General features: G+C 41.9%; 1 protein-coding gene across 2 annotated transcripts; it reads right to left on the bottom strand.

Moving 5' to 3' along the window:
- Window positions 1–135: 135 nt before the first annotated feature.
- On the bottom strand, window positions 136–27327 carry GAN (gigaxonin). 2 transcript variants are annotated; one of them, XM_086621095.1, is made up of 11 exons: window positions 27159–27327; window positions 13834–13964; window positions 12614–12964; window positions 11897–12114; window positions 10815–10936; window positions 10224–10336; window positions 9003–9152; window positions 8563–8699; window positions 8252–8380; window positions 1081–1190; window positions 136–317 (listed from the first exon to the last, which is right to left on the bottom strand). In XM_086621095.1, the coding sequence occupies exons 1-11, from the start codon at window positions 27325–27327 to the stop codon at window positions 136–138; spliced, it is 1812 nt and encodes a 603-aa protein (XP_086477221.1). The 2 variants fall into 2 exon arrangements, with proteins under 2 accessions (XP_086477221.1, XP_086477222.1); XM_086621096.1 differs by having other exon boundaries at window positions 13834–13948; window positions 27161–27327.
- Window positions 27328–27518: the final 191 nt, after the last annotated feature.

Genomic DNA, 27518 nt, shown 5'->3' with positions numbered 1-27518 from the left:
AAAACAGTTACCATACCAAAGCACAGCATACAGTGTAAGTTTCAGCTGTAATTTCTCAGCTTTTCCTTTATATAGAGCTATATTATGGTGGACTGTGCAGAATTCTTCCAGTCTCCTCCACTGTCAGCATACGGCTCACGGAGAAGGTACGCGAATGCGGAATAATCCTTGTTGAAGCTGCAGTCGAAAGAGCTTGCAGTTTGCGATCCGCAAAGCTGCGCAGCCAGTACGGCGGAGGTCCGATGGAAACAGCGGTTTAGTGCGTTGCCAGGTTCCCGTGCTTCTTTTAAATTCTCTGACATAGTCATAATTTGTACCTGAATTCACACATGCACAAAAGAAAGGTAAAATGCTTAAAACATACCGTAGCTATCACCACATTTAACTTCCAGTAGGGCAAATGTGTGAACAAGAGCATGCACAGAAACTCAAATCAGTTTCTGGATATATGGCTGAAACTATTGTCAAAAGGAAACGGTGACATTTCTTATCTACATAAACCCACAATCTGGAATTTTGCTCTTTCATATTTTGTAGAAAGCCCTGTTACACACTCATACGTGCATAGCCATGAAAGCACGTAGTCTTCCAAACGTCTTTTACAGCGTGTGGCCAGATGCTGAAAGCTCTGAGGGAGTAGGAATATGTTTGTTAGCATGTGTATATGGTTGGGATTTAGAGCTAAGAGCCACTATTGCATCCGTGCGAACCAATGGACGATGTCCCCTACGTGCAGAACCACCCGCTTACTGCGACAAAGATGGGAAAAACAACCTCAGGCACTAACATTCTTTCTTATGTTTATACAAATGCAGTAAGATACTTTTAGTCTTGATCTCTCTTGAACTTCAAGTACTAATCAACAAAACGTTTGTAGCACTGAATTTGTTTCTAAAGAGCTCCAACGTACAAAACCAACCTGAGCATTTCTGTATGTCCAGCATAATTCCCCTGAAGACAAAAGTAACTTAACAGAACATAGTCCCAACCTTTTATTCTAAAAAAATTCGGTCTCGTTAGTGCCATGTATTTAAAAGACTGGAAGACAAGCAACAGAAGGTTATTAGTTCTAATTCTGACCTGTATCGAGATCTCCAATCACGTATATGCTGGCTCCAATGGGCACGGCTCCATACACGAAGGAAGAACTAGTTGGGATACATAGGTTCTGGTCATTTAGATAAATCCACCTGTAAAAATAATAATAAAAAAGCCTGGTATGTAATTTTTATTGAGCACATTAAAAGAATACGAGGTTCTTTTTGCAACTGCCGCCTTTGAATCAGAAGCAGAGTGTACAAGTTAATTTGTTATGTAAAAACTGTTGGGAACATTATCTAGTGCAGGACAGTCCTGGCTTTTCCTAGCCCGGAAAAGCAATTGGTACTGCTGTTTGAGAAGCTCAGGATACTTCATCCTGAAGTTACTTTATTTCAGAATTGCTCCACTCATCTGTGTAATCTACCTGGAATAAATTCTTATTGCAGCCACTCAATGTGACCTTCTGGAAGAGAGCAGGCATATAAGAAAGCCTCTTCTACAACAGCTACGTCAGTCAATTTTCCCTACAGAGAAAATGTTAGGCAGCTTTGTCTTAAAATCAGCAGAGTCATAAAAGCATATATGTCTTAACAGTCCATACTAGGGGAAATAACAGATTGCTATATAGCAAGGTGTCGTTATTAAGAAGTGCCTTCCCCCATATAATTCCCTAACTTCTTTAATTGCGCTGTATAAGCAAGGAGAAATCCCCAGTCCACTAAGAAGAATGCAGCACTTGGCAATGCTTAACTTTAAACAAGGGTTAGAAGACTGAAAATCAAAATGGTAAGAGATTTTGGGAAAGAAAAGCCCTTTACCTGGAATTGAAACAGACCTTCCCCATCACGTATCAGGCTCTTTTCAATCACTTTCTAGCTCCTACTATAATCTTACAAGTCCTCTCTATTCACTTTAAGCATATTCTCATTTCAGCATTACATCTGCCTGATCTTTCTAACAAGTGAAAAGCAGTTTTCCATGTTGAAGTATGTTCCATGACTACGTACTTACCCCACTTTGGAAATCGGGTAAGTACGTAGTCATCATCCACATGGGATGCTGGCTTATAAAGATGCTCCATTTATCTGGTGTTGCCAGCATCCTCTCTATGGTTCTGAAACAGATTTCTACAAAATGCTCCTGCACTTTTGCAGATGCTGTCACAGTTACTATTTATAGACCCTGAAGACATACAAATCAATGCTATTTTCGGTGACTGCTCCTAGATATTTTATTAAATAATTTACAGAGAACAGCAAAGTTTGAAAAACCTTTGAAAAGCAGCCTATGTATTTTCATGGCCGTATTTGGTTAATTTGAGAGAAAAAGTTAGGAAATATCCTCACAGATACTGCTGATCTTTGAACATTCTGCATTATCTTCACTCATGATTCAGTAAGCCTCTCTGCTGGCACTGGAGAGGCTGCTACATATCAATCATCTTGGAGAGAGATCAATTTGTAAAGGCCAAATGAAAGAAATAGCTGTCCATTATTTTGTCTGTGCTATACACTGGAGGATTAAGATTCCGCAGAAAGCAAAGGAATGGTCTGTAGCTGTCACAGAGGACGAGAGACGAACTGAGAACAGAGAAAAGTCCTCTACACTGACTCAGAAACTGTCACAGAGCAAAACACCTTTCACCACATCTCATCAGCTTCCCTTCCTCACTGTGGGAAGAGGACACAGCGTTTTTGCTGCTTTTTAGCACCAAGTTCCCTAGAACTACGAAAACTGAGTAAGTGGCAGAGAAATGCAGGAGAAAGACTGCAATGTCTGTCTTTTTTTTTAAAATACTAAATATAATATTTGACTATGTTGAAGAAGGAAAAAAACCAAAATTAGATGAGTTTAGCTACTGATCAAGTTTGAGCTTGGAAAATGTGAACTTCAGGGGTTTGTTAGCACCAGATATTCAAGGTTTTGGGGTTTAAATAAAAAAAAACACAAGAGTGTGGGACCCAAGCATTTTCCTATTGCACATCAAGAAAAGACAACACTAAAGTATCTGTAGTTGCTTGTGAAAATTCATTCCCAACCTTTCTCAAAGCACATACTTTAAAAAACAGGCACAACTTTTCAGGAACGCTTACAGCAGCTTTAGCAGTTAAAACTAGGAAGGAACAAAGACGGGAAGGGCAAGGGGTCACGTTTCGTCAGAATTGGACTCAGCTCCAGCTCAATGTGGGTTGTGCCTGCTGTTTGAACAGCATGGAAAAAACACCGTGACCAAAAATTCACCATCTTCAGGAACTGGAAAACACTCCTTGGAACATAACTCCTGCGTACTTCCCTGGGATGGCTCTACTCAAACTGAATCCAAGAGCAGCAGGGCAGAAGGCAGGTACTTCTGTAACCATAGACAGAAAGGATTGCTCTGAAACTGAAATATGCTTCCACTAAAATTTAAAAAAAAGAGGAAGGAATCTGGATTTTTTTTTTTCAGTCTTAAAGTGATATCAACCCAAAAAAAAAATTTACCCACACTGCTGTAATTAAAAAGCAGGATAGTAACTGTTTTATTTCCCAGTGAGAAGTAAATAGAGACGCGATACAGAACCAACGTATTCCAGACGCATCACCTCAAGCTCAAGCCAGCTGTGAAAGGAAGCCTACAAAGGAATGAAAATCTTCTCCCTGTTCCTCTCATCTGACAGCACTATCAGTCAGCCTGTTAAGTTTTCTCATTATGTTTGCATAAGCACTTTCTTTTAATGACTTTCCTGCACACTGAATGGGAGAATTTTCCTAATTACACATACTATGTTACAAGATTATTTAGTTTACTATTTACATACTGCTGGAAGCATTTCCTTATTTTTACGACGTTCCAGCAGCAAAAAGAATACTTTTAAGGAGTTTTTACCAAGTATTGCTTTTGAACAAGTATCTCTCGCTTTTATTCCCTCAATAGCTGCAAATTTTGATAATGCTTTTGAACCAGGAGCTCAGGAAAAGAAGGACAAAAGCCTACCCCACGTACAGACCACCAGTGAAAGGCAGCAGTGGCTCTACTCAAGGACAGAGCTCCACCAGCAGCTCTTGCAAAGAATCCTAAAGCAAATTTGTGCTTCATTAAATATTTCCAAAAACCCACACTGAAAAGAAAAAAAAAAAAAACAAAACAGTGTGTACAGACATCATCCAATTCTCCACACATCTACGTGATGGAAAAAGGGATGCTATAAATTATGAACTCTGGTAGAAGGAAAGACTGACCCATCAAGGTCTTGAATACGTAGTTAAGATTTCCTGCTTTTTATGGAGTAGACCAAGACTGGATCACTGAGCGAAGGATACCCTTACATCTCCATCTCCCACTGTCACATTTTTTAAAATCTATTTTTAGCTTGATCGATATTTTAAAAAACAGGATACAATGCACACAAAGCTCAATCTATAGCCTTTGGGAAATAAATCTACATCCTGAAAAAACCTGCAGTCTGACGTACATATTTTCTGTCCTCAGTTCACTTAAATTCACTCATGCACACGACTAAGAACAGGCTGATAAAACACTTATTAATTGAAAAATCTGAGTTACAGAAGTACTTCAAGTATAGAGAATTATTTTCTAGATTATTCTGTCCACATTTCATGTTACGCAACTGTTCTGTCTCAATTTACTTTATTACTTGTTTATACAGTATAGTATAACAGGAGTCTCAATGTTTATTTTTTTGATCATGTAAAGATCTCAGTATATCCCTAGTCTTTAGAAAAGCTGCATCATAGTTAAGAATTAGTAACAGTCTTGAAAGACTATGCAGTTATTCTGGAGTAAGTTACTGTTAAAGTACGCAATATTAAACAAGTTAAACTTCAGTCCTTATTCCAATTCAAGCTAGAACTATGCCAGTTTATAAGAATTTATATGTTTATATACCAATGTAAGTACATACTTAGACATATACACTAAAACCCATAACTCAGATCCTCAAGGACTCTGGATGACCAGGATGATGCTAGATCTTCTGTTCTTAGGCAATTAGAGCTGAGACACATGAAAAATTATGCAGATCACACATGTGTACATTGCTGCACGTACCTGTAAACCAACAAAATCTGATGGCTGAACTCACAGCACCAAAAAATCCCTTCCATCCAAAAAGAAAGGGAACATGATGGAGTTCTGCACTTACTTAAAAACAGCCGGAAAATCTGTCGCTCATTATGAAGTGTGCAATACTGATATGTAACCATTAAAAAAACCACTATGATGAATTTCAGTTTGAGACTGCTAGAATTCCTACACAGTGCTTTTGACCCACTGCTGCTAAATGACCTTGCAAACATATTCCTCCTTCCCACAAATCTCTCTTAACCCAACACTTCTGGACTTCTGTCAATAATATATACACACAGAGTCAATGTGATATTTCAGCTTTGACAGTTCCAGTATTATTCCTTCACTGTCACTACAAAGAGCAAATGCTGTGGAGTCTGAAGGTGCTTACATCCTTCATGATGATTTTCTGAAGCTGTTGGTTTATTTATTTCAGGAACTACTGTTGAGGAAATAAACACACTTATCAATTACAAATTAATCACCTTGTAGCAACTGCATAATGTTTAAGATAAAGAATTATGTCTTTGTGTGTCTCACGTTAACTATTCACTAAGGAACTGAGAGAAGTATTTTTCATCTATGGTAGAATCTACAGCATCACTTATGCTTTACTCTTGAGTAATGATGCACAGCAGAGCATGTGATACCCAGTGCAAGTGGAATTGCTTAACTAATCAAACACACATTGGTATTTAGCATAAGGTTTTCACAGACTTGAGAGAAGTGTACTATTTAAGCTTTTATCCTTCACTCAAAATAAAGTGATGGAGATTTGTTTTCTGCTATTTCTGAATCAGCCCGGGAAACAATACTCTCATGTTTTCCAGAGAGTCAACTTGCCTTCATTTGGTATTAATTTGATATTTGTGAAATACTGTTACAGAGAAATTATGGTAATTTTCCAGATTCAATCTTACTTCAGAGAAGAGTATCAGACAAGAAAGTATTTGATCTCAGCATTTGGCAGGCACAAATATTTGCTAACTGCATTTTGAAGAGAAGTCCCTTTATGGCTACTTTCCTTCTTTCCCACCTTGGTACAACTGCTCTGGTCTCTCAGTCCCTGCCACAGCCACCCTGAAGGGCATCCACCCCGCATGGCACTCTGAGAGCACCACAATTTGGGGTAACTGTTAGAGCACTCGAGCGGGAGTGCTACACCATAACGCGGTCACACTGCACCCTCTCCTGGCCACCAGCACCCGTTCTGCCTCCCAGGGCTGACAAGGGGGGCCTTCCAACACCGGAGAGCACAAACCCCAGCTCACAGCACTCGCAGTAAAGGCAGCGGACATCATCCCAGTCTTCACTGGCCCTGTTTCTGAAGGAAAACACACTCCCTGTGAACCGCCTGCAGTGAGAGCACAAATTCACACCAAATTAAGTTTCTAAGCTCAAATCCTGTGCAGTGGCAGAGCAGAAAGGCAAAGTGTGAGTACCTCAGCAGCCCTCAACGCGTGACTCCTCCAGCACCTCGAGACTGGGATCACTGGCTGCTGCCTCACCCCCCTGTGCCAGCGCAGCCCTCGCGCCACGCACAGGGCGCGCGGGGTGCTAGAACAAGACCTAAGCAACTGGATTTTTATTAGAATGTAACTTGAATCCTGTAACACCTCTGGGATGCCACCAAGCAAAGACACAAACAGAGGCGTCGGAAAGGCGGTGGGGCCGGCAGCTGTGCGGCAGTCAGCAGGTGGCACCAGGGACTCACCTGCAGCACCTCGGCTGGAACCTCCCAGAGTTTTCAAACTCCTCTTAATGAAAGCTCGATCTGTATCAACCAGTGAAACAGGTTTACAGCCGCTGGTGAGGAATCCTGAGCTATTATATATCACCTTTTGAAGAACAGAATCCCCCTGGAAATATTTCAGGCAAATCAACTAGAAATAGCAAGTAGGAGATAAGGGAGCACTTCTTTCCAGAATTCTTTCACTTTCAAAGACCTCTTGCCAAAAAGTTAATCAGCTTTTAGCATTTTCCCACGCCCCCATAGGGCTAGAAAATGCTAGAGAGCATCAGCAGCAATAGCCTTTCTTATCTGTCTGCTTCCTTTAACCACTTTGAAGAGTGTTTTTTCCTCCAGCTTCATTTGACTATAGCTATTTAGACATCACTTTGAACAACACAGAAGACCTCTTCACACAGAAATTAAAGTCTCTTTACATCCACATCTTGCAAGGAAATTACATAACGAACTTACATCTACTATTCTATTTTTGTGTGCTTTTATACAGGCCACAGTCATAAACCAGTCTTGATCTTGTAACAGAGACATGTTAATCTCCTCCACTGTCAACATGCCTTGAAATATCTGACCACAAAGTCTTTTTTCAAGACTTTCTTTCATCCAATTTATAGTTATACACAAAACAAAAAACAGTGGAGGAACCAAAGCTTGTCAGTTATGACTGGAGAATAAGGTGACTATACACAAAATTCTGCCTAATGTAACATTTTGAATAGTTACCACATGTAGTAAGGCGGATTCTAATATCAGAGCCAAGAGATAATAAATTAAATCATCAGAAGCAGATTCAAAACAAACAAAAGGAGACTAGCCATGCAGAGTGTGCCGAGGTGGCTGTGGAATGTAGAGCATCCATAGTGTCTTTCCTGTGGTAAAAGCCTATACGGGTTCACAAAACAATCAGCTACAAATGCTTGGAACAAAAACGCATGAAATTTCTTATCTCTATCTTAGGAATTCCCTAAACTGCAAATCCCTGGAGACAGGACTGGACCATGGAGAAGTATCCTTGTACACACACTCCTCCAGGAGCACTTGGAGCCTAGGGCATGACTGGGGCTGGGGGCCAGCAGTCCCCTGCACTTGGGGAAATCGCAGGGTGCCGGGGAAGAACCAGGCAAACTACCTGTATGCTCAAGGTGTTTCTCCTGTTCAGTGGAGCTCAAGACTGACATGGTGGCCCAGGACTTTAGGCTTGGCATCTTACAGGGACCAGCCACTGAAGCAAATTGGACCTGTGGCAACAGCCATACCGGATCATAAAAGGTAAAGTGAGCGACAGAGATGCACGGCACAGACCTAATACGCTTTGAAGTGCTGGAGCAAGGAGGGTGGAACAGACAGGTGAGTGTGTAAGGCACATGTTTTCTATGTTCATGGCTGCAGTTAGTTACCTTTTAAACTCATCATGATAAAATTCAGATTTGCACGTCACCATCTCACTGGCTTGACTGTCATCACGACTCCTGACCCCGCCAAATACATAAAGCTCGGATGCAACTCCACAGGCCACTGCTCCAAATCTGAGAATCCAAATGAGAAAAAAAAAAAAATTTGATATATCAAAACCATTTTACATATCCTTCTGAACTTTCTCCATTTTTTCCTCTTTTTTTATTTATATAAACACACACACACTCCCCTTGTATGTTCAACAAGACGAGATGAGTCACGAGCAATATTCCCCCCTTCCATTTTCGCTCACCTTCTCTCTTTCAGGGGACAGATTGCTGTCCACTGCTGAGTCCGAGGGTCATAACACTCAACAGATTCAAAGAGTTTTCCGTAGGAACCTCCACCCATTGCATAGATTTTCTTCTTCATAGCTGCATAGCAGCCAATCTTGTGGAAAAAAAAAAGTACATCTAAAATTACACACAGACAGCATCAAGGGCTCAAAACTAACTCTCTGCACAGACACACACGTATGTATTTGGGTTGCCTGTACCACATGTCAAATGATGCCATGCATAAAAATTCTCAGTCACAGTTTTGTTTCAGTATATAAATTAAGAAGTCGCTTTCTCTCATTTCATTTTGAGACTATTTGTTACAGCTTCTGCTTGAGGCAAAAGGTTGAAATACATATATATTGGCATTAACTATCTAACAGTAAGTAATGCAGTAACATCTGACAGTTCTTACCTTCCTAACCATGGTCAAGTCTGGCTGCTTGGTCCAAGTCCGGCTATAAATATCATAGCTCTCCATAGAGATTAGCTCCCTTTCACCGTCCTCACCTCCCAGAATATACAGAATTCCATCAATCTCTACCACACCAAAATTATGTCGTGCCTAAGGAATATCGATACAGTCAACATTGTAAAACACAATTGTTATCAAGAACAAATCAATACTATCTGTTCTTCAGCATATCTGTCTTCAAAGTGATATCGGTGTTATGTCTGGTTTTTGTTTTGTTTTCTTTTAAATGGCAAAGCCTTAAACTCCAAAATAAGATGATTGATTTCTTCAACTAAACAAAACAAAGGGTATTCAAAGAGGACAAAGCAGCAAAAGCAAAAGAGATCCCACAGAAATCTAAGCAAGCTTGGCCATATTTCAGTTTGCATAGTAGTGGTCTCCACAATGAAGCTGTTGCTTTCGGGTCTCTACAGCCGCAAAACTCGGATCCATTATCTGTGAAAAGGCAGCTCTTCTGTTTCCTATGTATGAGCACAGCTACCCTCAGTCCTACTCACAGCAAGCAGGAAACTTAACGCATCGTAACTACAAACACGGGCAAAGCTACAGGCCTTTGCCAATCAGACACTTTCATCTTGTGGCAAATGCAAATTTCTTAATAAACACCTTATGCTGATTTAAGAAGATAAAAGCACAGGTGTATTAAGGATCTATGTTTACAAATAATAAACTGTTACTTTTTGATGGAATGCAAATATGAAGAAGGAAACATTAACTCAAACCAAACAAACATAAATATGTCTCTGCAAGCCAAGTTCTGTACGTTGGCCAGTCCTCCATCCATCTTTTCTGGACAAAGGGGTTGGGCTGTACATGTTAAGAGCTTTCTTGTCTACAACACAAAGGAAATGTATGCATATTTTTAGAAGGCCAGTATTTCCAGAATATTAAGTATATTACATGATTCCATGTGGAACTGCTGAAATTTTGTAGTTCAGCTTTACAGCTAGCTCTTCGCTAATAGTTTCAGTTTTCCAGATTCGGAAGTCATTATCAGACCACAACTATAACAAGAGGATAGAAACAGAAGGAAGTCTGAAGCGTGATTTTGAATGTGAAAGATGCAAGTGACTGGAGATTCAGACTAAAATTTTGCAGAACAAAAGGAACATTTTTACAAAGTAAAAAAATCAAATCTCAACAGTTAGATAGTGATCTTGCCTCATTCATTGGTGGTAAGGAACTCCATGAATTGGTATCTGGATCGTATTTCTCTCCAGAGCTTAGCGTTCCCTTGTTTTCATCCTGACCACCAAGCACAAATAAAAATCCTTCTGTAAAACAAAACGTAATGTCATCTTAAAAACAGGATTCACATCTGTACAGTGAGCAAGACAACGTGACTGATGAGCTGTATCCTGGAATTTGTTAAGAGATTCGGACCAGTCACAGGTCAAACTCTGGACTGGAGAGGGTAAAGCACATATTTATACCTGGAATCAAGTCTACCACTGTAGATAGTCTTCAACATATTCAGTGATGCATAGCTAGAATTTACTTAAAACATGAAATACTCCTGGAGAGACAGATGTAGCAGATTCCCACAAAATATTGCAGGAATAGTGATTTTAAGACACTCAGATGACAGGGATTTTCACAGAATAATGTTTTGGGCAGACAAAGGGGAAGCATGAAATAAGCCCAGTGCAGTCAATCTTTAACAAAAAAAATAATATAAACCGTTATCTCAGATTCTGAGGCACTGGTAAGTTTTCATAATATTGACTTTACAAATACAAAGTTCCCCTTTACCTGCTGACAATACTCCATGATTGATCCTTGGAATACTCATAGGAGCAAGTTCAATCCAGAGCTGTCTATTGGGATCATAAAGAGGACACATACACCGCATCACTGAGGTTGGTTTCCGTGATCTGAACACGGGGCAGGGAGGGAGGGAACAAACAAAAACAGAAAGACAAGACAGAGTTTTACGAGTTCACTGTTAACAATCTGTGTCCAAAATTTGCTTGTTCATGATTTAATACGTATTCATAGAGCATGGCATTTCCCTGGCAAGGAGAAGACCCTCAAACCACATATGTGTCCATTTATTTTTGTACTGACTGGAGACACAAAAAGCAGATGCACGTCATTCGTGCCGTATCTGCTTATAACACTTTTTATGAAGGAACTTTGAACAAACTAAAAAGAGCTGACACAGAGTATTAGTATCACCTGAGCAAAGCGATCCACAAACTGACGTGCAAAAGGTATTTTTTGAGTATTTTATTGCGCTTCTGTAAAGAGCAAACATCTAAATGCTAAACTTATTTAAAAAGGACAAAACCCTCCTCTCTACTGCAAGGGCTACTCAAAGAAAGAAAAGGATTATTGTGTGGAACAAGAATTTTCAGCTGGTATCTCAGAGGCACCAATAAGGACTTTTTTTTGGAACCACAGCTATTATAAACAAAACAGTTAAAACACACATTCGTTATTTTTAGGATTTATTATAGACTTTTTTCAGATCATCAGAAAAGTGTTTCTCCAACATTCTGTGCTTGTTTTGAGTAAAGCCTATTCAGTTTTGTTTTGTTTTTTTTTTAAAAAAAACAACACCCAACACTTAGTGAACAAACAACACATCCTACTTTAAGTCTATTAGAAGCTGAAAATTATCACAAAACAACTATTTATTGCTGAATCATTCACAGAGGTATTTTAGGTGTGTCTGACCAACTTAAACCAAACCCAAATAATAGGGTAATAAGCCCATTCAGTGCACATCAGCTCTCCGCACTGTTCTCAGACGTGCCATGAAAGCTGGACACTTGTACTTTTATTTTTTATTTTACCAGCTGTGATGACCTATGGTGTCACTTCACACTTACACTCGTTCTTCTCCCCCGACAGTCACGATACACTCCGAGTAGCCCCGGGGCTTGAAGGAGGCCAGCATGGCCTCTCCCTGCTGCGGCGGCGTCAGGGGAATGTTGTTGCATTCTTTGACGATCTCCCGTACCAGGGGTTCGCTCATCATCTGCTCGCGTAAATACGCTGCATCTAAGCCTGAAACCCACACTGCAGACATGACATCCTTCATGTGAACCTACAGAAAGAGATAAATGTCAGAAAATCCCCCAAACTTTACAGAACGGCATTAAGGCACTTGTACACATATATGCTTCTGTATTTATCAAAAACTTAAAAGATTATTTTTGGTATTTGGAAGTAGTAACAAAATCTACAACGCAATGTTATGAAGAAAACGCACCAAGTCTTCAAAGTTTTACTACAAATGTGCTACTTACTTTCTCTCTACAAAACCAAGATTACATCATCAAACGCCAAAAACGTGTTTGTGGTTTGGGTTTTTTTTTTATTAATGCCTATTAAATACTAAAGGCAGCGAATGATACATCATCAGCACAGCTTTTGCAGTACACCCTTACTGCAATCCTCCTATCTGCACTTCAGGCTAAATGCAACTAGTTTTGTAAGTGCAGGATTAGTCCCAAAAGAAATGTACCTATTTTAAGCTTCCATCGATTAGAACACACACACCAATTTGGGCCACATTCAAAATATAAACATTGAGATGTCCTGACCTTTCTCGATTCTGAATCATGGGAAATCCACCTAATCACCGCTTCGAAGACATATCTTTCATTTCCAACATTGAGCTTTTCCATCGACAGCACTTCTTTCAGTTTTTGAGGAGTCAGTTCCAAGAATTCCTCTGTGCTGCTGACATCCCGAAAGTGAGTTTCCAGATACTCTGAGGCAAGGTAGTGAACATGATGCAAACAATAGTGCAGTGCAAAGTCCCGAATACCAATACAGTTCTCAGCAGCTATGCAACCTTCTAAAAACTCGCAGCAGAGAGTTTTTAAGTCTGTAAGCAGCAGGAGATCAGCTGCCTGTACCACATCTTGGATAGTTTCTTCATTTAGCCTGATCTGCAAGAATCAATTTAGAAGTTATAGCTACTATCACTCATTTGTTTCACGACATGTCCACGTTCATTACACATTCTCAGTGGCTGAAAAATGGAGCATTAATGCCAGTGTAAAAATTACAAGAAATTGATATGACTACTACACATTTAGAAATTAACTCAGGGATGAAAAGGCATTTGCTTGACAGAAGGCATCAAGCAGAATTTTGCGCCTGAAGTAACCATAAAATTGCTCACCTAGTCTGGGAACCTAAAATGAATTTTTCTGCAATAAATATGTACTTTTTTTAAATGCATGTCCAGAAGAAAATTGCAAGCCACATCTCCCTTTTGTTTTTCTGCTGAAAGTTGAACTCGTTCAGCAATCTCAATCTGGTTCCGAATAAATCGGACACACCAGCTTTGATTCCTGGTAAGGCTCCTGGCACAGAGATGTGAAGGGGCACGCTGCCAGCGGCAGGAGGCCGGAGAGGTGGCCACAAGGGTCAGCAGGGGAGGCTGCCCAATGTACCGCAGTGTTCAGTGATGGGGTCTCAATCTCTATGGCCATCAAACCAGTTCTCTTTTCCAGCTGTCAAAGACTGCATGTTTTAAAGCACGGTACTGAAGGTAGCCACAAGTTTTAATACAAGCATTTGACACTGACTCTTTCAGAGTCCTCCTCCACCGCACGAGGAGAGCAGAGACAACTCCTGCAGAGTGTATTGCCTCTACTCCACATGCACGGCCCCAGCATCATATATCGCTTTGTGGAAGTTTTATCACAAAGCTTTAAACCTTGACAGGTTTATCTTTCAGGAGAGCAGTGTTAAAACCCAGGTGATTTCGCCAAATAGTTTACTTTCCATTCAGGTTTCTTTAATACCATACCTGCCCACTGAAGATGTAATCGAGTATCTCTTTCATGATATCAACAGATATCCCTTCGAGTTCAATCTTGTACGTTGAGCCATCATCCTTTGGAGGATTATAATTCAATTTTGTTCTAAGAGAGGAGAAAAGAAAAAAAAGCTCACAACCTGGGCATTGCTTGCTCTCAGTTTTCTGAAGAAACAAGTGCTAGCTATGGATCATAGAGATGTTAAAACTTTACAATATGATGTGAAAATTGTCTCTCAAATTAGTATGAAAAGGGTTTGTGTACAGTCTCTAATATCGCTCATCACATTTCCAACCTGTCAAATATGTTAGTCTCGCAAACTACCCATGGCATGAAAGCGCCAAAGTAATTTTTTCCCAGCTCATTCATCACCAGCATCCAAAACCTTCACTCAGAACTTCAAACAGAATGGCAGCTCCGATGACAGGTGAAACAAAAGAATTTGCTTTGATAAAGGTGGGGAAAAAAAACCCACAACAAAACCAAAAACACTTTACCAAGAAAAAAATATTACAGTGAGCAGATGTGATGAGAATACACACTGGCAGCACAAATATTTGGATTGCATTACCATTTTGTGTAGTTTATGATGTTATCAGCCTAATGCTGTGCCTGGCTGTAACTTAACTGCTCGCTCACAGTAGGAAACGACGCATGTGCTGCTCAGCCGAGCTTTAAATATTCATCTACATCAGTGGATGCCTCACTTATGAGCAATTTCTTTAAAAATACCAGGAACACTTTGATGTGCCTTTGGACAGAATGGAGGGGGAACAAGGGAAAGGACGAGGAGGTAATAATAATACAGCAGACAGCTTTGCTTTCCATCATCTGTTCGTGGAAACACTTTTTCCAGGAAAGACAACTTTAAGTGTTCAAAAGGGTGCAGTGTCCACCAGTTCAATGAAAACAGACACAAGAGCTAGAAGATCATTCTGAACATTTTTTTTCAGACTTTAGGCAACGAAGAATACATTATACAAAGACCAGAAAACTTGTTTCACTACCTCTGTGTATATATAGATATCTACATCTATATATCACAGCGCATTAAAATAGAAGCCTTAAAAACATTTTTAGATTCATTTGTATATCTTCTTAGATATAATTAGTTCCTTCATGTAAAAAGCTGTAGCTTTGCTAAGCTGGAAGCGTCCAGTTTGTCACAGTCACCTGCTACCCACACTCATACTAAGTAAATACATAAACAGGACTTAGCTGAGGGCAGATTCTGCTTCGTTTACTCATATCAGAATAAATTAGTTTCTCACAAAATAACCTCACATCAAATAAAACCCTAGTCCATAAGGAGCTATTTTTAAGTGTGAATAAAGGCAGTAATTTTAGCCCTGAAGTTAATCATATTTGTGGTCTTGTTTTCACATTGCTTTTCTACACTGCAAGAGACCCACTGCCAGCGAGCAGAACACTGCGGGAGATAATGCTGCTCTGATGCACACGCACGACTGTACGAGGTCTGAAGCTAAGCTGCTTCATTCGAGGTTTGTACAGCACCTAGCCTAAGTTATAACACATAAAAATAACAACAACAATATAATACGGCTTAGGAAATTGTTTATCTCCTAACATTTGGAAGGAGAGCAGAAAAATTAAACCCGTTTTCTAAACAGTCTCCACGACCTTCAATAAAGCACGTGCTGCAATAGCAGCCACTCATTTGCAACTTGTCAGCTGAAAACTTCTGGAACTGAATACACAGCTTAAGCAATCCCTTACAGCGTGCATCTCAACTCACACCATCCTCGCCCACGTGGAATAAGCATTTTTTAAGCCCGCAACTCAAAATGAATGAAAGACCACATAGACACAGACTAACACGTTTTCAACTCTAACCCAGCATCAAGACATCTTTACACACATTTTAAAGCCTATCCAAACTGCCTCAATGTTAATTATGTCAACTATGCTCGAGTTTTGGGTTTCTTGGTTTGTAATGAAAGCCACATCTTATTTCCTGGGATGAAACTGCGTTTTATTTTAATTTAAAATAAAACATATCAAGGTTTGCAGCATCTGTCTTCCTTCACCAGAAAAGAGACAGTCAGGTGGTGACTGTATTTCATACATATCACGTACCTGTGAGTAGCTGGCACGGTCAAACACACAGTGGTATCTACACTGAACCTAGGTAGTCCAGCACATTGTGGGGCTTAAAACAGATGCAAAGCATGTAATAAACATGTTGCATGCCAGCACTAATGGGGAGATTAGGGAAGAAACTAGTGCTACTTATCACTAACTTTCATCTTAGCATCACCTGTACACACCCAAGCTAAATCACCTCTTGCGTGGACTTTACACTGACACCTCCTAGTAACAAGAAAGTGTTGTGCAGAGTTTTTGGGTCTTATCAGGCTAGATGTTCTAATTACCGTGTACTTTTTTAGGCATCAACAGTTGTTAACCTGGAAAGAAACAAACCAACCACTGATGCAAGCCCAAAACACAAACTCAAAGAAGGAAAACAACCTTGAGAACAAATCGACTGATTTCAAAGTTACAGATACTCGTATGTGGGCAAATACTCACCTAATGCAAATGCATCTAAGCTCAGACTAAGATTTGTTCCTGTCATATGTCCTGAGAAGCAGTAGTTTATCCATCTGTCACACAACTTTGTTAGTTAATAAACTACTAGGTTATTTATTTTGGTACAAAGATTTCTGAGCTATGACACGAGAACCATTCCCAGAGGGCAGCAGGAGGCAAGTACTGCGGGATGGCTACTGGCTGTTGGGAAGAGGGGAGGAAAAAAATGATGCAAGGACATATTGTAACCAAGTTTGGGCCTGGAAAAGTTGAAGATAGAAAACTGTGAGTCTGATGTGGAAAGAAAGCTGAAGGAGGAGAAAAAAGTAGGAGGTACATAAGTGGAGGGCAAGGAGCCATGCCTGCTCTTGCATCAGCTGTACATGCACCTACACCTTGCTAGCAAACCGAGGTCTGGGCACCCTTGTCAGAACACCTGCAACACACAGAATGGGAAACTTTCAAAACACATTTGTTCCCAGTTCAGAAAGACAGAGCAGACAGCATGTTGTGAAATACTTAACCCTGGTCCTCTATCAAACTTCATTTAAAAAAAAAAAACATGTCTCTAGCTATGTTGAAGCAGAGGTTTTCCAATCTGTTAGTATCCCAAGAAGGAGAATGTTTTCTTTCCACCATGCTCTTCCTCATGGTGATTTATTCAGCAGAAAGCTGGAAGTGGCAATCAACAACCAAGGTGCAGAGATGTGCCCAGCTGCAGCATGGCTGCTTCTAACACACACGAGATCCTCCTACTCTGCACAACATTTCTGATGACTTTAAAAGTACTCTAAGTTGCCAAACCAAAGCAGAAAAGGCTGCCTCAATCTTCCTTAATTCAGATGAAAGACCAGAATATCAAGATCTAGAAGGAAATAAAACCTCCACGGCCAAACAGAAAACCCTTTATGTGGGAGCAGAGCACAGCTGGGACACATACAGAACTTGGGGAAACACAACAAGGCAACTTCTTTTTCCTGTTTTCTTAAGTGACTTAATTTTGAGCAGCTTGGCTCCATACACGTTTTAAAAGCAAGTTTTCAATTTTTTCATTAAGAAGATCATCATTGTAAGTTGAAATTTCTTCCAGTAACATAAATAGTGTTCTGTAAATGCATAACATTCATCCCAACTTCTTGTACCTGGTCAGGAAAACTGCTTGGCACACTACACCTTGAGGAAGTGCCATAAGAACAACCGGGTTTATGTTGTGTTTTGATGTTGTGTGTCTGTGTGACAAATTTAGAATCTGCTCTTCCACATCACTAAAGGAACACAGTCTTAATGAGTCATCTCAAATGACACTACATAAGACAGAACGAGGAAAAAACTTCCAATACCTCTTCTGCATACGTAAGCAACAATATAAGCAAGGTAAACAGTTAAAATGAAAACAGGGGCTTAAGAACAAATGTTGGTATTGCTAGGAGTCACAGTTTCCATCTAACGACATCAGATTCAAATAATTAAAAAAAAAAAATCTCAATAGAAAATTTAAGACTGTCCACAGTTCTTGTTAAAATTAAGGTGGATCTTCCAACTTACCTGTCATTTTGAAAGAACAAAATAAAGAAAAAACACAGTCATACTTCCAACCTTACAGCCAAGTCCCTGTGAGACCACTGTTGTGGGACAGTTAAGATGTATGGAAAGCACATGGAGAAAGGGTCCATGTGTCTGAAAACTTGTTTTTCTGGTGTTTTACAGTTGACAGTTTACAGGAGAGGGAATAACAATTTTTAAAAACCCAAACAAAGTAACAAACAAAATGAAAATCAAAACAAATAATTGAGCTGCCACTGTTAAGTTTGCTTTCCTGAGTCAGACATAATTCTGTGGGAATACTTCTATCTTTAAAACCTCTACCTTATTTGTGAACTATTATGAAAAGATAACCCATGCGCGTCTACAATAGTGACATAAGTTATAAAAAGAACACCAGTATAACTCTTGGAACGCTTTAATCCTTACAGCACTGGTATATTAGTACCTAAACAGGTAAAGAAAACATCTGTTAGCCAAGACTGGGTCTTTGTAAGTGAGAATGCTCTCGACCGCGTTCACCTCAAGCAGGTTTATGACATTTACAGTGAACAACACTTGGAAAAAATCTGGGAAACAAAAGACAGACGCTTTGGTTTTGACGCTTTGCAACACACAACTTTTACCTGCTCTCACGTCACCGCGTTGCAAACCAGGCAGTTTGCTGACCTACTTAGGCAGCTGCAGCGGGATGTCGGGAACAAAACTGCAGGAGACAAAGGGAAACACTGGTCTTTCTGAAAGGAGCTGTCTTGCCAAATTAATGATTTTGCCCCAGATTAACCGTAAGGGCTAGTCTACACAAGCTTTGCCAATATTGCCACATAGCAAAGCTTAGTGTTAGAGTAGCAAAGCCATCGTTCCAAACCAGAGAGTAATAAAACGGGGTTTTGATGACATATCCTTTACCTGCACCAGTGTTTTGGCCTTCTCCAGAGAGCATTAGCACTTTAAAATGAAGTTATAACTCCAATAAATGTTTCCAGCAAAGACATGCACCAAAACTAAAACACGCTCACCAGGATGACTCAGTCCCGAACATGACAAGTGCGTACTTGGAGATTTTGCATCACTAAGGAGAAAACTTTAAAAATTTTGCTTTTGATGTAAACATAAGGCCAATTTAGTCTCCTCCTGATCTGGGCTTCTTTATGTGGGTTTGAGTCTTTCAAGCACAAGCTTTCCATGTTAAATCTAATTAAGTCCTACCTAGAATTGACCATTTTAATGGTGAAGTTTTTTCATTTGTCTGCCTTTATTCCTGCAACATTTTCCTCTCATGAAGGCTGGTCTTTCTGCGTGCAAAACTCCTTAATAATCACACTATTAAACAGGTCAGACACAAAAACATGATGCAGCAGTTCACTCCACCCACTGCCATCCTCCAAAAAGATATTTTACAACCAAATCAGAAGGTTTTCTTTGAGGTCGCACCCTGGCCTTTAGCAGCACACATAAAAGAGAGTCTTCACCACACCCTGCAAAGGATGCCAGCTCTCAGAAGATTTTGGCTATGCCTCTCATATGTCTCTCCCCTTAAGATTATCTGTAACTGCAACTTCAGGTCTCAAGGCAAAGCAGTCCACCTAACACTCAGCACAAAAACCTGCAGAAGTTGCTCTGCTTAGTTTAAGAGAAACAACAACTAGGAGAAACTTTCTAACAGATGAAAAACTGAAGTTGAAGTCAGGCAAAAGTGTAAGGCTTCCCCTCCACCCCCCAAGAAAGAGAACAAAGCAATTCCTTCAGCAGCAGCACAGGGGACATGGTCTTCACCCAGTAAAGAGCTTGTTTACCTTGAAAATCTGAAGTTACTCTGACTACACTGAGCTCATCCAGAGCTAGATTGTAATCTCAGTTGGAAATCTACCCTCAACCAGCACATCTTGTCTAAACATGCGAGCTAGCCCTAAGTAGACAGAACACACACTTGACAAACACAATCCCCAAGAATGGACCCTTGGAGCTTCTCAGCAGCAGACAGTACCTGCCATTTCATCTTACACTGGGGTGTTTTAGCCAACTTGGAAAACAAACGCCCAACTGTACCAGCTGAGCTTACAAACAAGTCGATCACAAGCAACGCAGACGAGCTGGCTGCTGGGCACCGAGGGTTCCTGCCATGCACCTTGCATGCAGCACGGAGCAGAGTTCAGCCAGATCCACACGTGTAGCCATTAACATTAAATATATTTAAGAAATGCAGTGCTGTGCAGTGTGTGTCTAATAATCCAAACATCCCTGTGACTTACTGAAATCGTATTTGGAAAACATCAGTGAGCCTGCTGAGAAAACTTGGTTTAATCAGGTTCTTACACCTCACTTGTTTTTGCAGTTAACACATGGGAGAAATAAGCATCAGAGTCGGAGAAAGATTTTGACAATCGCTGGTAAGTATCAAGTTGAAGGGACAAAATTACAAGTATATGAGCAGTATCATGGGACAGCTGGATGATGTGACAAGCACTATGTTTCTTTGGGAATACAACATAGGAAGGCACCAGAACCCTGGACACACTGGGATCCAGAAAACAGACGTCTGCAAGACTATCACGGAAAAGTGATGACATGGCCAAGAGGAAACAGGGACCAGCAGTGTGGATTTCACCCGCGCAAGAAGGAAGAGCCAAAAGTCTGCAATTCAGAGCACTAACCGTGTCCATAAACAGTAACAAGAGCTGTACTAGGCAGCTTAAAGTCTTTCAGGAGATGTAAACCAACATGCCTTAGGACATAAACCAGCCACTAACTACATGGTATTAACAACGTATTTCCTTGATAGGCAACAAGCAATTTTGGAGCTGTCCAGAACTGGTTTTTTTTGTTGTTTTCTTGGAAACATTAAGCAGTGGCACAGATATAATACAGGAGGCAGACAGGAGACTGGATACTCCCCTATGTTAAGGTATTGCTACCCTGCTACTCAGTACCAGGACAGAGAGAAAGCTTTGTGCAATATATGAAATAAGAGGCCTGAACAGAGAGCTAAGAAACAAATTATTTAAAACTATTAGTTACTTTTTGTATTTGTCAGTTCACACGAGGAGGAAGTTCCTTTTGTAACTGCAGCCGAGACCAATACGAACAAAACAGGTTCAAAGAAAAAAACCAAAAAACTAACACATAAATCAAGAAGTCCAGACTTAATCAACTCTAGATCTTTCTCCAGACACATGAGCACCTTCAGAACAGCCCTGCTCCAGCCACAAAATACATTTTAAAGTGTGCAAGAAAAATTATTAATAAAAAAGGTTCTTTTAATGACAAAAGTTTTGCCAAACAAGGCAATTAATGCAGGTGTAAAGGCAACCTACAAAGTACAAATTACCTAGACATCCCAAGCAGCTCCATCCTGCCACACCTCCTTCCACCCCAACTCGCCTCTTACATCAGGCATGCAGATGAACTGCGCATCTTCAGATACGAAGAAAGGCCAAGAAATTCCATCTCAAGTTCTCCTGCGTAAACAAGATGCTCTGATTTCCAGTTCTACCTTTGCCTGGCGTGTAGAAGCAGCCCAACTGTATTTTCCTACTATTTTTCCTGGGTAAGAGCCTCGTTGCTTCCTCCCTTCAGGCCATTTTTAGGGGCTTGTTGGAGCAGGAATATAATTAACAACTCCCCATTCAAGCCTGGTATAGTGCTTTTTGAATCTCTTTTTAAACCATATGCCTTTAACATACCTGTAACATTATTGCCCTTCAACTACTTATCCAAACATAACACGCATTTAGGCACTTCCCCCCAGTTATGCCAGGTAGACCATTTCTGGACAAGGCAACTATTTTGATTTATTGCTTCCCAAACTCAGAGACCTTACAACTTAGTTGTCACTAAAACATCACAGACAACATTGTAGTTTCATTTTCAAATAAAAAAAAAAAAAAAACAAACAAACCAAAATTATGCTGAATTTAAAAACCAGCTTTAACAGTCTGGAAGCAAATTCTGGCCTGATTTGTTCCTGACCTCTTACTGCCAGGGCAGCCTGTAAAGTTCCCAGGAGACTGCCAGAAACAAACTTTCTGTAAGAAACCTTGAAGACGACATGGCTTTAGATCCTTCCCTGATGGGGCAGTTACCACAACGTGGCCCTGCACGCACAGTGAAGTGGGAACAAGCCCTGGCACAAGCACAGCCACTTGGCTAAACCAGAACTGGAGAGCACTGGGTCCTGACAACCAAATACCTCCCAGCTTCAGCAGCGGTATGTATTTGTGATTTCAGTACTAGTCCCAAATAGAAGTTTTAAAACACTATGAAAGCTCTCTATAAATGTCAATAAAAACAAACGGGTATCAGGAAATAAGCAGCAGAAACTACTGGCACGTGTTGGCTTCCACCTCGCCTTGCTCTACAATATTTATTGTCTAACAAGCTTAACAAAAACTGCCAAGTCGCAGCTTTTCGGTGCGCTGCAGAACAGACATCCCACCCCACTTCTCACACCAGCGCCCTGCGATGCTCACAGACAAGCCCGCACAAGGACAATGTCCTTCTCATGGGCTTCACGACAACTCAAAATGCTCCAAGTGCCAGCACACAGAGGAAAGGACAGGAGTTCAGTGACGGGGGACGCGTCCCATCACATCTCCATGGAAGTCTATTTTGGGCACGGGCAGAGAGGTTACGGCTTGGTGGCTGTGCAAGGGTCTCACCAGGGCTGCAGTGTTTTAGGGATGTCAGAAGGTGGACAGCACAAGCGAGAAGATGCAAACGCAGTCACGTTATTTCTGACCAAAACCACTTTACAAGAAGTACAGCTATCTACAAATAAATGGAAAACAACGCGAACTTCATCTTACATTTTTATTTTGGTGCGACTATATTATCCTCACCTGGAAAAAGTCGAAACTATGGTTACTGGTCCATTGCAAACATGGGGAACATACACACATCCATCTGTAATCTGTTCACACAGATGGGCAAAAAACAAAGACAAAACCCACTGAGATAACAAAACTGTCTTAATTTCAAATACAGCAGCACAATCCCTGCATAACAACATTAAGTTCATCTAAGAATTTGAGCTTAACTACCCTCTTTGTTAAGGTAGTTCCCACGTGCTCCCTGCGATACAGGCAAGCAGACAGTAAGGTAGCAAAATTTTAGCAAGTTTCAGCTGGCCAGGAGCGACTCATGCCAGACAGTGACAGATCTGTTTGGATGAGAACATCTGCTGCTGCTGCTGAGGATACCAGGAATACTTGGATCCAATCTATCCCTGTAAAAGGTCTGCGGATATATGCTACAACTTATGCCCAACTTACTACTGCAAACATGGTTTACTCTGGTGAAAGCACTCTTATGCCACCCTAATTTACACTGGGCTCACAAACTAAATTAAACCAGGGCAAGAGAATTTTATCTACATTAGGGCAACTGCCAGGACAAAAAGTGCTAAAAAAAAAAGTGCAGGCTTCTGGCTGATTTGTTACAGAAGAGAAAAACAAGAGCTAACCTGGCTCAAATTTAACTTCTCTGGGATGGATGCACAGCAACATCCCTTTGAGCCAAACCACGCTTTGTCCTACGGCATTCTCTTCCTGAGGAATCCTCCTTTTCTCAAGCTCAGGAACACACCACAGTATGTTGGAGATATGCAGGAAGACTTCTGTGTTTTGTAAATGACAGGATTTGCTCCAGGGGCACACAGAGGGATTAGACAAATCTGTACATACAAGGCAATTCTGTCAGAATTCACACAGCCACCCCAGAGAGCTACGAGCAACATGGCATTATGCAGTTGAGGCAAGACCTCAAAAATCAAATGACCGCAAAAATTATAAGTCTTACTGGTCCCACAGACTGAAAATTTATTAATGAAACAGCCATTTTTTTTTTTTCTGTATTTGCAGAAGCTAGCCTATGGACAAGAAAGGCAGACAACAGCAACACTTTCACGTGTTCCTGCATCCCCTTCACGTCTTTTGCCCTCTCCCCGCTGAAGTTGCCATTTCTGAGCTGCACGGATAATCCAGTTGCCAAATAACTAGAGGGAAGCCACACCACTATAATTTACAAGTATCCTACTCATAACCAGTCAGCCAAACAGCTTCCATGCAAAACTAAAAAACAGGTAACGCTCCTCTCTCTGTGGCTACACAAATCCTTCAGCACACACAGACTCTGCTCACACCCAACCACCCCCTCAAAAGTCCATGCCTACTTATTTTCCTACTCACACCCTAAACTAAGCGTTCATGCAAACCCGACACAGCTTCTGAACTCGCCCACCGACTTGCCCACAGCCACAATACATAACGACACAGCCAGATCCAGAAAACACCAGGCCAACTCACACTTCCCCTGCTTCACTGCTAAGTGTAAGTTTCACATATCCACTCATTTTTCTTCCAAGTTTTACTTCTGAAATTAGTTAATGGATTTTTCTGAGCTTTATATTGGAATTTTTCAAGTGAAAGCTAGTCAGATCAATTGGCCTTTGGTGACTAACAGCCTCTAGTACTACAGCACACTTTGAAATAATCTACCCTTAAAATACAAGGACATGAAATTCTTCAGTCTCCTGCAATAACTCGCTATATAGAAACCTAAACCAATCATTTTATTTGCAAAACCAACACTCAAAATAAATGGGACTTGCATAGATGAGGTATAGGGTGGAGATCAATTTTATCTCCAAAAGAGCCACTGAAACATTACTTTTGGCTGCAAACGTAATGCTCCAACATCGGCAACCTACCTGACCGATTCTACCCAATGTGAAGACCAGCTGGGCTAAGAGAGAGATCTGGAGTGCTAAAAAGAAGAGAGACAGGCAGCAGGTAAAAATTAGGCTCTGCAAAGGTAGGCAATACAAATGTGTTTCTTAATGTGCCATACAAGAACTAGGTACGTGTGTTTTTGGTTCTTCACATCTTGCAAGCCTGAGGAAAAAAGATGAGTAAGCTTAAAAAAAAAAAACCTAAAAAGGACTTAATCATATTTATATATTAATGCATGTAACCTACTTTCACACATAGCTAATGAGTTCCTTCATGGGATTCAAACCTGAACAATACTGAGTTTAAAAACCCCACAGCTCTAATGACTACAAGTTTTGTTGCTAACTTAGTTTTGTCTGGTGCTCTTACACCTCACACACACTTAACTCACATTTCCCCAGTACGTTTTCAGAGATAAACAACAAAACATAACACTTCAAGATGAAATTCTGTGCAAAGGTACTTCTCCATAGAATAATTTACAATATCTTTTAATCAAGCAGTCTTTTTCACAGTAAAAAGCTGCATGTTTCCTGTAAACTCATCTTGCTGTTATAGCAGAACAGCAGATTTTCCAAGAATATGACCTCCTTCCACCTAGAGCAACCCTTCTGAGCCTCAATTTCAGATATGGCACACAGTCATCTAAATCAGCATCACCAACAACCTCAAAAGCATTCAGGCGCTTTGAAGAGTGGCGAATCAATGGCTCATTTCGATGTCATGTCTTTGATTTGTCTTTCACCACAATCTTCCAAAACTGCTTCTCAAGACAAGCAGTGAAAAAAACTATTATTAGTACTTAGGCTCCGCGGTGCCTCTTTTGCAAACTCTTGCTGATCTTCCTTCTGTGTGATTTTTACTTCATTTTATATCTCAGCCCTGCTAGCTCAACCCACACAGAGATCTGTTTCTTTAAGTCTGTTCACCATCAGCACCTATTTAAAAGTCAATCACCGACTTTATATTTCATTTGTTTTTAGTTTATTTTTGTACTTCAGAATGTTAAAGTTGGACTACAACAGTCACCCCAAACACCATATTGCCTAAAAGCAGATGATGACACGACACTGAAGCAGGTTGCATTTTTTTGGAGGGTGGCATGCAGACTCCTCGCCTCCATCCAGGGCAAATATGCAGATTTTAAGACAGATTCCCAGAAAGTTACAACTGGAAGGAATGCCCAACCACAGGAAAAGGTCTGCTACAGACTTATGATAATCCTGCGTTTAAGTGATACTGAAAGATGTGCTCCTACTTTATAGGCCAAGACAAAATTAACATCTTTTTTACCTACAAATGATAGGACTTAAAAATAAAAACCCTTCAGAACTGACCGCTTGCACGTTTCGTTTACCCTCTCTGACACCTTGATACGCAGTACAAAAATCTTCTTATGGTGGGTATATTCTTTTTACTTGATGTCATTGGGCTCATCACTACTGAGTGGGATGGAGAAGTTCAAATCGCTGTCAACGGCTGCAGCAGGACTTTTTGTGAAATGGGTTTCACTGAAAACACAGTGCAGGAAAAACAGTTTGCCGGGCCACCTCAGAAACCATGACTGTGCTAACGCAGCTCGTCCTCCCCAGCGCTCGCTGTCAAACTGCATAGTTTCGCCTGCACATGCTGCTGACACCCGCTGCCAAGCGCAGCCAGCTCTCCTGGCATGGCCGGGCTCTGAACCGCTGGCAATTTCCGAGCTGTGTTCTTAGATGCCGTACCGGGAACAAGAGATGGGCAGACAAGCCTTTCTTTTTTTTTTTTTAATTTAAAAGCTGATGTACTTCAGAACCCATGCACCACCTGGAGCCCTGTCTTGCTAAAAGACATTAAGAAGAAAAAAAAGGGAAAAAAAAAAAGAAAAAGAAGCTCCTGAAGTGCTGGCTCGGTGCAGCGGCCGGTGACAAACCCAGCACCTCCAGCAGACACGGTACGCGGCTCCGCAAGCGCCGGGCAGCGGCGGCCACCGCCGGGGCCCGCGGGGCGCTGCCCCTCGGCCCGACGCCCCCTCGCTGCCCTTAAAAGTTTATTTTTTCTGGGTCGCCCGTTTCCGCCAGGCACTGGGCAGCACTTGAGCTGTTCGGGGCGGGATTTTTTTTTTTTTGCCAGTGGGTGAAACAGCCTTTTCAAACCTGGAAAAAGCAGCGGTTTGATACCGAGAACACGAGTGTCCGCGGGGGGAGCGCACGGCGGCACCGGCCCGAGCGGGGCAGGGGGCGGGCCGAGCCGCTGCTGTCAGCGGGGCGCTCGGGCAAGCTCCGGGGCCGGGCGCGCACCCGCGGGCAGGGCAGGGCAGGCCCGCTCCGCCGCGCCCCGCCGCCGGCCTCCCCGCACTCCTTCGTCCCTAAAAGCAGCCGAGCCCGCTCCTTACGTAACCGCGACGGCCCCCCCGGCCGCCCCCCCCGCGGGGAGCGCGGCCTTCCGCCCACTCGCCGGCTGCGGGCCCGCTCTCGGCCCCGGCGGGCTGCGGGCGCTGCCGCCGGCCCGGCCGTACCTGATGTAGGGGCTGGCGGCCGCCAGGATGTTCTTCTGCACCGGGATCTCCTCGCCCTCCAGCACCAGGTGCGCGTCGCAGAAGCGGCTCTCCTCGCGGAAGGAGCTGAGGGCCCGCAGCAGCCGCGCCGGGTGCTGGGGGTCGGACACGGCGCTCGGCCCCGACATGCTGCCGGGCCGCGCCGAGCTGTGCCGCGCCGCGCCGGGCCGGCCGCCTCAATCACTGCCCTCACACCATGGCTGCCCGCCCGCCGCTGACATCATCTCCCCGCGCCGCCCCGCCGGGCTCCGCCTGCGGGGCGGGAGCGGGGGCGGCCCCGGGCACCCGCGGGCACCGCCGGGCACGGCCCCGGGCACCC

This window comes from Tauraco erythrolophus, chromosome 15, assembly GCF_009769465.1.
Source record: "Tauraco erythrolophus isolate bTauEry1 chromosome 15, bTauEry1.pri, whole genome shotgun sequence".
In the NCBI taxonomy this organism is placed as follows: Eukaryota; Metazoa; Chordata; class Aves; order Musophagiformes; family Musophagidae; genus Tauraco; species Tauraco erythrolophus.
This window is presented reverse-complemented; position numbering and strand designations above follow the sequence as displayed.

Bases quoted from the DNA above. Each gene is read 5' to 3' on its own strand.
- GAN (XM_086621095.1), bottom strand. From the start codon at position 27,327: ATGTCGGGGCCGAGCGCCGTGTCCGACCCCCAGCACCCGGCGCGGCTG. The intron at 12,965-13,833 runs GTATGGTATTAA...TGATTCTTGCAG, and splicing joins ATTACATCTTCAGTGGGCAG to ATCAGGCTAAATGAAGAAAC. The intron at 10,937-11,896 runs GTAAGTGTGAAG...CCCCGTGTTCAG, and splicing joins GTCGGGGGAGAAGAACGAGT to ATCACGGAAACCAACCTCAG.